General features: G+C 44.7%; 1 protein-coding gene across 3 annotated transcripts in view; it reads right to left on the bottom strand.

The window, feature by feature from the left end:
- Positions 1-14,652, bottom strand: part of adamtsl2 (ADAMTS-like 2) — a 40,797-nt gene extending 26,145 nt beyond the window's left edge. Inside the window, exons 1-2 of one of the 3 annotated variants that reach the window (XM_021313529.2) lie at positions 14,472-14,652; positions 3,596-3,701 (exon numbers count right to left, since the gene is read on the bottom strand). In XM_021313529.2, the coding sequence (XP_021169204.2) occupies positions 3,596-3,700 (105 nt within the window). In that variant the 5' untranslated portion in view covers position 3,701; positions 14,472-14,652. The remainder of the gene's footprint in view (positions 1-3,595; positions 3,702-14,471) is intronic. The other 2 variants (XM_036144295.1, XM_012857682.3) reach the window with 2 other exon arrangements.
- Between the last annotated feature and the right edge of the window lie 122 nt (positions 14,653-14,774).

Raw genomic sequence — 14,774 nt, 5'->3', positions numbered from 1 at the left:
TACCAGACAGACTGTAAGCGGGAGACAGAGCGAGGAGCACGTGAGTCCAGAGCGAGGTCCTGATTTATGAGGCTGACGGCTGATGTCGACATAAACGTTTCAGTGTGCTCTAAATTACTAACTTTCCTTTGTTTCTGAGGGAGTTTAAACACCTGAACATGGTGATTCTGTTGCATGGAACTGGAGACAGTTTGACGTTCTCACAGAGCATTAATGCAAACGTTTGAGACCTCTGGAACTGTTTTACCTTCAGCCACACTGCAGACAAACTCCAAACTATTTTATGGGGATTTCATGAGACAGAGCGACGCAATGTGGCCTGTTACTGTGACGGAAGAAGATAGACGACTTCCAAAATGTTCATCTGTTAAAATGGAATGCATTTATATTCAGCCCCCTTCATTCCGATAAATACAATCCCATGCAATCAAGAAGTCCCCTAATTGCTCATTAGGGGACTTCTTGATTGTAGTTTTACTTTATTTAGAGGCAGCGGTTCTGTTTCTGGTCTCATACTTTCTTCAGAGAACATTAGAGAACAAGCATAGTCATTGAAGGTGCACCTGGTCTGGCGTACTGTTAGCTGTGACATCATCAGGGGAGGCAGATCATCCTCTATCACCACCTAACATAGAAAGTACTCCTGGGTCAATGTGAGCTTCTGAGCTTTCTGTGTCTCTGCTCTGTCTTCTCTAAGCCCCAGTGGGTGGAGGCAGATGAGCGTTCACACTGAGCCTGGTTCTGGTTCTGCTGGAGGTTCTCCTCCCTGTTAAAGGGGAGTTTTCCTCTCCACTGTCGCTTCATGCATGCTCAGTATGAGGGATTGCTGCAAAGCCATCAACAATGCAGACGACTGTCCACTGTGGCTCTACGCTCTTTCAGGAGGAGTGAATGCTGCTTGGAGAGACTTGATGCAACCTGCTGGGTTTCCTTAGAGAGGAAACTTTCTCACCAACCTGGAGGATCTGATGGAGTCTGACTTTGGAAAGAGACTTGAGATGACATGTTGTGAATTTGCGCTATGTAAATAAATTAAATTTAAATTGAAAAGCAGCCTCATGAAAACTAAGGAACCCAGACGGGTGAGGGAGAAAGTTCTGGTCCAGTTCTACAGCAACATCTCCCAGAGCTCTGATCATCATCTGGACCTGGAGAGAGGATGGACCTCCTGCAGACCTACCAGGACATGGACGTCCACCTGGACTGACAGGCTGGTAGAGGAGAGCATTGATCAGAGAAGCAGGAGGACCATGGTGGCTCTGGAGGAGCTGCAGAGAACCGCAGCTCTGGTGGAGAGTCTGGTGAGATGAGAACTTTACTAATTTATGGATAAGTGACCAGAACAAATCCATTGTTGCAAGAAGGTGATCTGCTCTGAGACTAAAAATGAAGCTGAAGGCGCAAGTTCAATCGAAGAAACTCATCGCCTGCCTCCATTCAATCAGAGTCCGATACGCCTCTGATGTGAGCCAATCAGCTACGAACCGCACCTCCATGAAGCCAATCAGCATCCCACGCTCATCTTAAAAGCAACTTCAAATCCACGTCTCAGCCTGCTAACCAGCAAGCGCAAACGGATTGCATGTTGGATTTCGAATCAGATGTCCGATTCAACCCACCCCCAACCCCTTCTCCACCATCATAGCTGAGTTCATCTAGCTTCCAAGACGTTCCTCCATCCTCAACCCATCAGAGTGTTTTCTCCCTTCAGTCTTCATCACTCCCTATCGCCTGTTATTGGTCCGGCAGAAGACCACCATGTTGGGCCCGGTTCTGCCAGAGGTTTCTTCCCAAAGGGGAGTTTTTCCTCTCCACAGTCGCTTCAAGCTTGCTCATCATGGACAGTTCATGCAAACCTGTGTTTATCAAGTTGGACATCTATCTTAAACAGATCACCATATGGACTGAACAAACTTCTTCTATCTCCACTCCACCACCAGTTTCAGACCTGGGGGGAACATACCTGTTCTCATACATCTACTTATGCATATTAAAGTATAATTCAGCATTAATGTTCCTGCCGAGGTCTGAGCGCCAAAGACTTAAAATATTGTATCAATAAAATCCTTCTAATTGCCATTTCTTTCTCTGTGAGTTTTTCAGATTGAACTGGGCTTTTTGGCCTACATGCAGAATGCTACGTGGGGACGAAAACTAACTGTAAATTATCTGCAAGTTATCATCCCCACTATGAACCACGATGGTGGCAGCATCATGCTGTAGGGACGCTTCTCTTCAGCAGGGGCAGAGAAGCTGGTCTGAGTTGATAAGAAGACAGTTGGAGTTGAATCCAGAAAAACCCTGGAAGAAAACCTGCAAGAACAGGAAGGTCCACAGCCATTTGAGGCCCTTAAAAAAACTTAGTTTAGATCAAGATTTATTTTTAACTGAAAAATGTATATCTTCTTAAATAGAATGTGTTATTTCTTTTATTAGCCATATTTTTTATATTTTCTTTTTTATGTCACAGTATGTTGGGCTATAAAGACCCAGCATATTGGGCACATTAATTAAAATTGACTAAATAAAGCAATATTATTTCAAGAAAGTTTGTTTGTGTCTGGAAATATAGGAAAAAGCAAAATAACATTTAACCCAAAAAAGCTCAGAAACTGGACACCTTTCTTTTATTAAGAGAACCTTTTCAGACGGTTAGCTTAGCTGTTAGCTTAGCAGTTAGCTTCAGTGTTAGCTGTTCATTGTAGCTCCGCTGCTCTCACCGTAGACTTTAAACATGGCTGAGAGTTGCAAGAAGCGAACCGCGTTCATGTTTATGAGAAGAAGAGGAAGGCCTCAGTAGAAAGAAATAAGACCAGAGAGGATTTGGGAGATTTTTTTCATGCCATCTCCCTAAAGGAACAGAAGAGCAGGTAAGATGGTCTTGCGAATGCGCAGTTATTCAAAAAGGGACTTACCCAGAAAAAATCCTAACTCTACCTTTAATTTATTGCTAAGCAGGTATAAAATGATAGAATTCACACCAAAATTATTCAGCATTTTTAATGGGGGATGAAAATTTATGGCCCCTGAGCATTTTCAACATGCCAGTTTAGGTCCACGGTGCAAAACCTTTGGACACCTTTGTGTTACAGCTTGAGGTCCAACCTTCCAGCAGAGCTACAATGGAAATGTTTGGCTTTTGTTAGAATGGCCCAGTCAAAGTTCACACAAAAATGCATCTGAGAATCTGTGGCAAGACGCTCTCTTTCCGCTCTGACTTTGCTGAAGACGCTTCGGAAAGAAAACCTGACAAAGATTTCTAGCTCCGTGTGAGTAAATCTGGTGGAGACGGACCTAAAGAAACTGACCGGAGTGGATTTGGGAGAAGGGGTTTCTATGAAGCATCGACTACATAGACGGCATTTGCCTAAATGTACACCAAATTCATCAGATGGTATTTATCAAAAACACTTTATGTTGGTCTCTCTCATGAAATCCCCCATAAAAGTTGGACAAACTGGGACAATATGCTGAAGATTTCTGCAAAGCACTCTGTTTTTTTTACTCAGCGTCCCACATGATCCGTCCTCGTGTGACTTTACAAATAATCTGACCTGGAGCAGAAATGTGATAGGTAGCGAGGGTCGGCGTGTACCTGCAGGCCTCTGGTGGACAGGTTTCCCACAGACATCGCCAGCGTCAGGAAGCCAAGGAGGACCACACCTGTCTCCCCAAACTGCTCCCATGACCACACCCTCATCCTGCACAAGGAAGGGAAAGAAGAAGCGGATCCAGTTTCAGCATCAATCTGTATGCTGGTCTCCGGCATAGCTGTCAGGGAAACATTCAGAACATGTTATCAACGTTTGGGCCACAGACCTCCATGTGTTTCTGGACAAAAACAGCAAAGCGATGATGGTTTGACACAGACGGAGGGGTCTGAAGGGAAGTATCGCCACCACTAATGACCTCCTGCAGCAGCCACATGAGCTGTGGATGAAAACCTTCAGGCCGAGACGTGTGGGTGGGTTTTTTTCATGTTTCTCCCAACTCCAATTTGAGGCTTCCCAGCTTCCAAACCCACAGAAGAGTCTCAACTTTTTTTTCCCCTCATGCACAGAGAACACATTAGCAGTCTTAATGTTTCCTCTCTGACTCTGCAGCGATATCGCTTTCTGCTAAAACACATCTGTAGCGGCGTGAGGGGATACCTGAAGTAGGTAGCAAGGAGCTGAGCCAACATTCCCCAGCAGACAGCAGACTTACATGGGTAGGCCGGCACGTGGAGCTGAATAAGAAGATTTATTCTTGAACAGTTAACCCATATACACCCCTCGGTAAAACCCTAATTAATGGCTGATGGGTCCTCTTGAGGTTCAGAATCCCTGCATCGCATAAAGCTTTTATCTAAACGCGACGCATTTCTATACAAGTGAATTCCAAGCAGCCGAAACACAAAGTAACATCTGTTTTCTCGGACCGTGCAGACCGGCAGCTGGCAGGTGGAGCGTGACGCAGATGGGCTGCCGAGAGGCCGCAGGTGGTGCAGACGGGTGTAGTTGGACGGCAAAAAGGGCCCGTTTGAAAAAAAAAAGTTAAACAAGCCCTAAAGTGCTGGAAGGATGAGGGGAAGTTTCCCCGCGCTGCTGCACAGGTAGGCCTTTGTTTAGCGCCGCAGACCACGGGAAAATGTACATGTCTGAATGTAAAGGCTGGCAGCAGCGGGAGCAGACTCACAGGAAAAGGAGGTTCTCTGAGGAGTTTCCTGAAATTTAATGAGTCGGTAAAAGTCCCAAAGATTCAGATGGAAATTACACAGAAATAAAGGCGATTAATCCAGTGGCAGAACGCAGTTATGCTGAGTTATCATGCATGTTGTGTAGGGAACCCTCAGAAATTCAACCTTTTTCACAGAATTAATCTGACCAGCATTGATGAGGAGCTCAATACAGATCAGAGCGTGATCATGTTAGCATGGCCTAGTCAAAGTCCTGACCTAAATCTGACTGAAAATATGTAGCAAGACACTGTTTTATTGGTAGTTAGGTGAGCAGCAATGCATCCACACTGAGAGACCCTCATTTCACCGTCCTAATTATACGCTACCTTGTGTAGGGTAGGACTCCGGGTCATCACCCACTTCCTGAATCAGGTTTCAGCGGTCCGCTATCTTCCTGATCGTGGTTCTGATGCTCTGTAATCCTGGCATGCCATCTTCTGGGCTTGGACTCCACCCTGGGGGAGGAGCTTGTCTTGACACCAGTGGCTTCTTCCTCCGTCTTTGGACTCTGATGACTTGACGACTCGGACCTTATTCCACGTCTGTCTCAGCACTTTTAGGTACAATTACTACTACAAATAGAGTCACGTTAACGCCGCAGTGGGAAAAGTAATAACTGTGATGTAATCACCAATAAATGTCTTCTTGATGTTCTGAGAACTTCAACCGTAGCAGGTTTAGGTTCCCCTGAAGACAAAAGCTGGAGCTGGGAAACGGCTCCCCTCCTGCAGAGTAAATTATCTCCCATTGCTTCTCCTCTGGGTGTTTTTGCACAAACTGTTCCCTGTAAATTTGCTCTCCTAACTGTTTCAGGGTTTTAAACGTATGAAGAATGCGCTTTGAACAGGCCTGCATGCACGCTTAGCTTTAGTGTGCGCTAACCCTGCTTCTGCATTACAAAGCCGTTCGTGCTCATCGGCTCGTGTTGTGTGTAGCCGTCAGCTGGCTGTTGGTTTTTAAGTTTGTTCCAGAGGAGGATGCTGATTACCAGCACAGGCCCTTTGATCCCTTCACACAGAGTTTTAGGGAAATATCTCCATGTAAACCCGTCTGTCTCCTCAGGTCCAGCTCTGCAGCCTTATTAAAATAAGCAAACAGCTCGTCTCACCCTCTCTGCAGTCTGGCTTTCTCTGGCATTAAGCGCTGGTGACAGGTGTCTTGAAGCAGCCGCAGTAACACCTGGACTTCATTATCCAACCAGACGCAGCTGGAGCCCGGCCAGCTGCCAAACACACACTCAGGGAGGAGACGGACGCTTTGTCCGACACGGATACACGTGCACACACGCTCAGCCAGCGGCGTGACTCAGTGCGTGCACACACTGCGGGCTTTGTGCACGCTCATGATGGAGCCATGTGCACATTCAGGTATGGAGACATCCTAAAAACACACGCAGGCATCCCCTACTCTACCTCCCTGCAGCTTACACAAACCCATATTAGTATAATAACTGCAACCAAAGTCTAGAGTTAGACTTAAGGCTTTGCAGCTGTTTTATTGGGGGGAATTTGGCCTAAATGCTTCATTCTTCTTAACGAACATCATTTACAGACTCCAGCTTTGTTAAAATAGCATTCACCTGCAGAGGGAATCCCTTTTATCTCTGTTCTGCATGTTCCCAGCTTTAACGTGATTCCCATTGACAAATGTCGCTGGTGTGAACAAGCAGGCACGTAAATCTGGAAAAATGAAAAGTTTCCTCTATTTTTTTTTTTTTATATACACGCTGTTGAAATGAAATATTTGGGATAAACAGTTTTATCTTTGATACGAGAAAACGCTTCATTCTATTTTCTGAACTTTATTTGCCAACATCTTCCAACAGAGACCCAAAAAACAAAGCAACAAAACACAAACATTAGATTTTTCCGTAAAATCACAGAAATTAAGGAAATATTAATTACAGAAACAAGCAACCAAAACTCAAAAGGGGAACGAAGGAAATTAAAGCTGCAAGGCTGAGTCAAAAGCGTTCCTATAGCCAGGTTTCTGTTGCACTGTGGGATGCATTCGACAAACAATGGCAACATTTCTTTCTCATAAAGTCTGAATCCCCGTGCAACTTTGAAAATATGTACGTCTCAGATCATTTTTCCTAAAACACACTAACAGTCCGGTTGTATTCTCCCTGATTTCTACTACAGCTGTACTCAATTCAGACCCTGGTTCTGGTACTGCTGGAGGATTTCCTCCTGTTGAAAGGAAAACTGTTCCTTTCTACTGTCTCCTCATGCTTGCTCAGCAGCAGGGAGTGGAAACAAGTCCAGATTTAACGTAGCTGACTGAATTTCCTGACATAGGATAGATATTTTGTAAAGAAATTCATCTAAATTTCAGCTTTTTTCTTTCAGATTGCTTTGCGATGAAGTTAGTTTTTCAATACTTTGAACAAACTCAACATTAAAAGTCTGGTCCATCGGGATCTTTCCTCGTTGATGTGAAACGTTTAGTTTCTACAGCGTTGAGATGAAGGACCGCAGAAAGCCGAGGCTAAGCTATAGGAAAGCAGTCCTGAGTTGCTCCACGTTCCCACCTCCCCGCAGGTTTCTGTGAATTTAGCAGACAGAAGCCGGCCTGTTGGCTCGCTCCCGTCCAGACAGAGTCTTCCTCTTTCCTTCCTCACTCTGCTGCCGTTTCCCAGCAGCCGAGCAGGGCAGACAAAAAAAAAAAAAAAGAAGAAGACAAAAGTAAACACAGTTCCCTCGTCTTCCCCGCTCCCTCACCCCTTCCATGCGCTGCCCCCCCCCCACCCCCCCACCCTGATGGACCCCTGGGGCCCCTCGCCTCTACCTCTTGTTTTTGTAGCACTGGTAACCTTGGGAGACAGACGGACAGCAGAGGTCCGTCCCCCGGGAGGCCGGACTGGAGCTGTGCTGAACATTTGTGTCCTCGCCCTGAATATCACCCAGACGCTGTGGGACACCTTGGTTTCACATCAAGATGTTTCACAGAAGTTTAGGATGTAAAAGACCAGGAACGGTGGTTGTTTCAAACAGCTTGTTTAGATAAATTGTTTTATTGAATTAAAAAAGGTAGATGACGTCTGAAACACTCCGTCCGTCTATGATTAATGTACTGATTCAAGATTTCTGGGCAGTCTTCCTGCCTTAAAACAAGCACAAACTTCTGTTTCTGAAGTTTTCGGGATTATTTGCTTCCACACCTTTAACTGCTCCACGCTCCAAAGGTTGTCAGCCCAAATCCTGTCAGCGACAATGCTGCACAGATGGCCGACGTTTGAAAGAGGAAAAGTTCAAGTGAACAATCACCAGGAGCTTGTCTCTCTGTTGACACGTCCTTGAACCCATTTAATGTCATCCGCCTATCTTAGGTTGGTTCATGAGGTCTCCAGCTCTCTTCTGGGTCTGACCAATGGTCTCCTCCCAGTGGCACTTCTTTTTCAAACCTCCAAAAGGAGCCATGCAGCTCCACTTTGAGCTTTCTCCGATCGATCGGGCTTCCCAAAGAAGCAAAGATAAGGTCGCCTCATTGTGCATGCTGATACCCAGAGAGAAACATGATTGGTCACCAGCCACACCTCATGACCATAGGTGAGGACACCAAGCAAAGAGAAACCAGCAAAGTGAGAGCTTTGCCGCTGCTGAGCAGGTTGCCCAGGTCTAACAAAGGCTGCCTGAAAGGGCAGGGATGTTTTTAAGGCTACCGGTCCGCGTGTGACCAAAGTGAAAGCTGTTAGCATTCAGGCTCGCTCCCAGAGCATGTTGGACTCCCCCCCCCCACCCAGGTGTCCGATCCGGATTGTGGTCAGTATCTCATGGTGCATTGGTGGAGAAGAGGATGCCTGGTTTGAAAGCCTCAGGGTCTCATCTCTGCTCTATGCAGATGATGTTGTTCTCTTGGGTCTCCAGGCCAGGACCTGCAGCGTGTTGAGGAGCAGTTCAACACAAAGTGTGTAACAGTAAACGGTGTAACAGATGAGAGTCGGTTAGGGTAAAACTAGAGATTTAAGAAGCTTAATGTGCCGCTTTATTTTAGCTATAAGATCAGATAGAATTTAAAATTTAAAGTAAAGCCAGTGACCTAAAAGCTTGTAGCTCCCACATTCTGATCTTAAATCCTGATTACTGAGACTTTGAGTCGCTTTGAGAAACATAATTAGAAAGAAATGTTCTAGCAGTAAAAGAAGCACCAGAACTATTTGGAGAGTATGAAGATCTCTTATGTCAGCCTGAGGGTTGCTGGTTCACTTCCATCTTAGAATCACGGTTCCTAGGAGGTTGTAAGAGAAAGGTGTCTGCACGTTAAAAGTAATGTGTTTAGTCATGTAAAATCAAGTAATCATCACCTGTGGGGCTTCGGGTGGCTCTCAGGAAGCCTGCAAGTTGCAACAGGCGGAGCAGCCGCTGAGCGTTGGTTAGACGACCGCTGCATGTTTATCATTTCTTAACAACAAAAAGCCAAATGTTACATTGGTAATTAGACAAACCCTCAGGACCGCTCAGACGCTGGGAGGCCAGAGGCTGGTTGTGGGTGTCTGTCGAGAATCAGGCTCATTCCAGCAAAACCCTCCGCGGTCTCCTCTCACAGGAATGACGACTGAAAAACGGATCGGATCAGAGGACCGGCTGAGAGGAGAGAACCAGAGGAGGAGCGAGGAATGCTCTTAGCGAAATAAAGAGATTTATCCTTCAGGGATTTCCATGAACACAACCATGTTCAGTTCATCTGAATAAAAAAAAGAAGCCCTACAGGTGCTTAATGCAGCGTCTTGAGAGGGTAGAGTAACTGGGATCTACTGACGTTATTCCTAATCGCAAAATTTAACACGACTAGCACGCAGAATAAACACTGTACTCAGAAATCTTTCAGTCACAATCAAATATAACTCAAAAGCAGCACGTTAAAGCTCTTATTTACACAAATCAGCATCTCATTGATTAGATTTACTATAGATAAACATTAATCACCGCTTCCCGTCAAATGTATCATTAATTCAGCTCCTTCTGCAGAACAGCAGCTCTGAATCACACCCCGACACCCGGATCTTTTTCTGTTTAGATGCAGCCGCATTTATTGCAGCTTCTGTCCTTGTTCCCAACCACAAAAAAATAAAAAATAAAAAAATAAAGAAAATGTGATTTTGTACTGTCCACAGAGGTTCTTTAAAATATAATGTCCCAACAGGCTGGGTCAGTCGCAAGGGCTGCTGGATAGTCGTCATTATCATTATTACTAGCAAACTCTACAACATATATGGCTAAAATTGTTAATAGATACAATAAGGGTTTAGCAGTTTTCCTTTTTTCCCATGGAATAATTGTATTGTAATTGTCCAACTAAGTGACACTAAAAGTACCAGTAATATGTTTTTAGATGTGCTTTTTCATATCTTTCACATAAACATCAACATCCAATTAAAGAAAATTTATTAATCCTCTTTTTTTGCAAAAGTTTAATGTTTTTCTTTATTTTAAAATGTAAAAGTTTTAATAAAATGGAGGTTCTATAAAAGTGAAAAGCAACATGTTTTATTTGTCCTGAAGCTTGCAGACTCCTGGTCCAGATGGACCAGATGACATTCACCAATTGGTTGGTGTTGGCTTATCGTCCTTACATGGTTAAAACACAGTAGATGAGCAAGCGCTCCTTCTGGCGAAGGTTTGTAAACATAAACATTTTAATGCTTCAGCCCATAAAGATCTGTGTGTTCAACAAGTTGTTAACAATTACTGGAGAGAAATCACCGTCACTCTTGGAAGAAAGTTAGAGGCTGAAATGTTAGAAACAACTGTGTTTTCTACTTATGTGTAGCAAGCTGTTGTACGCCTGGCCCCGGAGCACGACGCTGCCCTCTAGAGTCTAGGAGAATAGTGCTACTAAAGAAACGCTGCAGGGGGCATAAACAGTGCAGACATTGTATCGTCTCATTTCCACATAAAACGTTTGTGCATCAAACATAAACCTGCGTTAAGATGCCGCTGTGGTTAAACAGACGCTGATCGAGGATTAAAAGTTTTAAGATCTCTTAGATTGACACTGCAGGTCTCGATGCAAAATTCAGATTTTTTTAATTTATTTTTTTTGTAGAAATCAGATTATCTATGTGTTCCTACTACTAATTAAATGTGACCGCAGTCAGACTTCTGTCGGAACGGTTCAAGACCCAACAGCGACCCAAATGCGCAGAAAACAGAAGAAAACGTCACACAACGGCGCTGTTTACGGAAGTTATGGCGTATGCAGTTACAGTGTTGGAGAGTAATGGAATACAAGCAATTGTGTACTGATACAGATACTACTTTAACCCTGGGTATTTAAAATACAGTTACGTTTGTAATACCGTTTGAATACTTGTCCGCTGTAAATAACATGCCTCCGCCTAAAAAGCTGAGTTATACCCATGCGTTGGGACTGGGCACAAGCCACACAGACGTAGTTGCAGTATTTACCAAGAGGAGAAGGGCTCAGCTTTTAACTATCAAAACCTTTCACCACAAGTCACACCTCCATGCATGTGACCACAACATTCCTCCTGTGAGCCAGGCTAACGAGGAGCCTAACGACTCTCCATTGTTGGGGCGACCAGTTCCAGGTGAATCTACCTGTGAATCTAAGCTCTAACGAGGCTTCACCTGCAGGTCTATAAAGCTTGGAACTCCTCACTACACCAGACATTTTTTAATTGAGAAAGCTTCGTGGATGGGAAGCGAAACATCTTCATCTTCAGAATAAAAGTCTAGTTTGTTTTATTTTTTAATCTTTTTCTTGGATTGATTATGACTTGGATGACTGAGAATCTTCACCAACATATTTGCCAAACACACCGGGTGGGTAGTACTCAACATATACAGTAAAAAGAGAATAAACGGTTGATGGTAGTGTGCGGTATTGTGAACAATAATGAAGAATAGTTTGTGTGTTTATGCTAGCTAAACAGAAATTAACGGAGGATTAGAAAGATAGCAGTAGATGGTATGTTCACCCGTTGCATACAGAAAGACATGATGATAGGGGAAACAACCTGTCTGTAAAGCCTGTGGCAAGGGGAAACCTTATTTATCAAAAAGTAAAAAAAAAAAAAATCTCTGTACTAAATAAAAGTCACTAATCTGATCAGACCATTCTGATCTTTTAACGATTCAGACTGGTTAAAAGATCAGAATGGGGCTGTTCACACAGATATGGACTGCACATGGGCAGAAGGATCAGATTTGAGTTGCATTTCCCTGCAGTGTGAACGTAGCCATAGTCGTCTGTAAACCAGATGTCTCGTTGCTCTGTTTGCGTTCCCGCTGTAAGCGAATCACACCAGGATTCACCTGCAGGTGTAATGCTGCAGACTCCGTTTGTTTTGCTCTGCTCCTGCTCTGCCTCGTTAACGCTGAGCAGCCACACCTGTTGCCTCTAATTAGTGACAGTTGAGCTCTATAAATACCTGACTCTGCTACTGCCAGATTCTTGAAAGCTCTCTGTGTGAGTAGACGATCCAGTGATTGCCTTCCTGTGACTGTTTGCTTTGCCCTTGGCGGATTCACCTGTTGGCTTTTTGCTTCTGGACACTGAACCTGCCGCACGTACTCTGACCAAGCCTCTCTCCCTCTGATACCTCTGCTTTTATGATACCTGAGAAACAAACCCCAGACCGTTCTCTGGTTTAGCCATCCTGCCTTGGCCTCTGGTACTTCTGCCAGCCTCGGTTTCTCCCTCTATGACCCTGGACTGTTCCCTGGACACGCTGCTCACTAGCTATCTCAGGCCTGTGCTGCTCTTCTGAAGCAACAAGGAAGTGGAGCCCTTGAACCCACACATCGGATCCAGTGCCACCTCCTGGATACAGGGAAGGTTGGTGGCTACCTTTCTACAATCCACTGGGTTCCCCACAGCCGCTAATCTGATCTCTCTCTTTCAGTGGATCCTGAGTTTGCTCCAGCCTGATTCCTGCCATTCAACACCTTTAGGCTTAAATAAATCTTTACAGTGCTTTTTAGAGATGGAATCATCGTAGATGAGCATAAAACTCTCGACATATGGAAAGTTCAGACCTGAGCTTAATTATATCACACTGATTAAAGATTTGTTAAAACACAGTTTGGGGTTTGTGAAGCCTTTACTTTGAAGGACCAGTGCACTGTAGCATTGTTGTCTTCTACTTGGTGCGACTGTGGTGCAGGAGTTAGGGGCGTTTGTCCTGCAATTGGCGAGTTGCTGGTTCAATCCCCTGCTTTCACCCGGATCGCCTGCTGGCATTAGTCAGAGGGCCCAGTGGCCCCGTTATATGGAAGCCTCGCCTCTGTCAGTCTGCCCCAGGGCAGCTGTGGCTGCTAACATAGCTCACCACCGTCAGGGTGTGAACGACTGCAGTGTAAAGCAATTTTAGGGTCATTGAACTTAATGAAGCTGTTTACCATTTACTGAAAAATCAGCGGGTGACAGTTAGAGACATTCTGTTCAGCAGTGTTGAAGCTTCTAAAGCTCCAAGGTTTGAGTCCAGTCTCACTCCATTTAGTGCAAACTCCCTTTAGTCAGATGTAGGTTAAAGTTGCTTTTATAAAAAAAAAAAAAAAAAAAAAAAAAAAAAGCAGCTCTCACAATGGAGAAGAAAAAGAAATGGAGATTCTTGATTTTTCCCAAAACATTTGTTACAGCACGGCATATTATGAACATAATATCACATTTGTCCTTGTCTTGTAAAATGGTTTCATTGTTAAAACCCCATTTTCCTCCTTTTTTTCGGCCTGCAAGCCAAGCTCTGGACTTACTCTGCGGCCGGGCTCCTGTAGAAGCTCACCTTGGCGTAAAGTGGGAATACCTGCAAAGGTGAATATGCAGCCCGGCCATGAGGCGTGAAAAGCGCACCAACAAATCTCGCTTAACCTGAACTTTTAAATTCAAAGCTCAGAGACACTGAATCGAACATGTTTGTGCCTCTAAATGATTAGAGTTTTAAGCAGGTGGATTTTGTAATAGATGAAATTTGACCTGCAGATCCAAAGAGGACACCATTCTTTTGGACTGAGGTGGATTCATCTTTTACGCTTTTACACAGAAGAACCACAAAGATCTGTCGGCTTTTTAGGAGCTTTCTGAGCGTTAAAACTATCCTCCATCTGTCCAATCTGCACTACAGGTAAGATACTGTCTACTCATAAGTACCATAAATAACTCTGCTTTATAAAAGCTTCCCAGATTATGTTAAATGCTGTCTAGATAATAATTAAATAAGTTTTTCTGGTAAGCAAATGGTAAATCAGATTAATGTCTTCATAGACACGTTTATATATTATATTTTAAAACTGAGCATCATATCTGTGTTGACTGGCTTTAATTATGACCAGAAACGCGTTTTTCTCTAAACAACACAAGTTTCTTTTTTGCAAGCAAACATGACTTTTCTGCACCAGGCAGAAAATGTTTGGTTGAAAAGGTTGGAAGGAGAGGATTTGTATCCCTTTAACTCCACAGCGAGCCTCCACCTCACCGGTTTACACTCACACATCTCCCAACAGCTGACAAGTTTCCAGTCAGACTCCGGGCCTCTCCAGGAACACACATGCACGCATGCCTGCACAGAAACACACACTCCTCTGAGAGCGAGTCAGCATTATTTGGTAGATGTGTTTTGGTCTGGTGCAAAACACAAGCCTCATTGGCTCCGGCGTGCCTCGTAAACACACACAGAGAGCCGGGGGGGAAACCACAACAGCACATGCAGGCATCCAGAGAACCGACACAGAAACCACAGAAACGCCACAGCAGCAGCACTCACAGGAGGTTCCAAATATTTACTCACCTCGCCTGCAGCAGTCCAAGGGCGTCCCGGTGTGCGCTGAAGATGCCACTCAGAGTCTGCGTGTGTGTTTGAATGTGCTTCAGCACCGCTGAGCTGTGGTGATGAGCTGCTGTCAATGTGGAGCGAGGAGGGAAAGAAAGAGGGATGAAGGAAGGGAGGGAGGTAAGGTGTGCTTTCCCTGCATCCCTCTTCCTCCTCCTCCTTCTCCTCTGTCTGGGCTGGAGGAGGAGGAGGAGGAGGAGGAGGAGGAGGAGGAGGAGGAGGAGGAGGTGGGAGGACCAGAGGAGTGAGTCTGGCTCACTG

The sequence above is a fragment of the Fundulus heteroclitus genome, chromosome 12 (genome assembly GCF_011125445.2).
Source record: "Fundulus heteroclitus isolate FHET01 chromosome 12, MU-UCD_Fhet_4.1, whole genome shotgun sequence".
Lineage (NCBI taxonomy): Eukaryota > Metazoa > Chordata > Actinopteri > Cyprinodontiformes > Fundulidae > Fundulus > Fundulus heteroclitus.
Note: the sequence above shows the minus strand (reverse complement) of the source record. Positions and strands in the feature narration are given on the sequence as shown.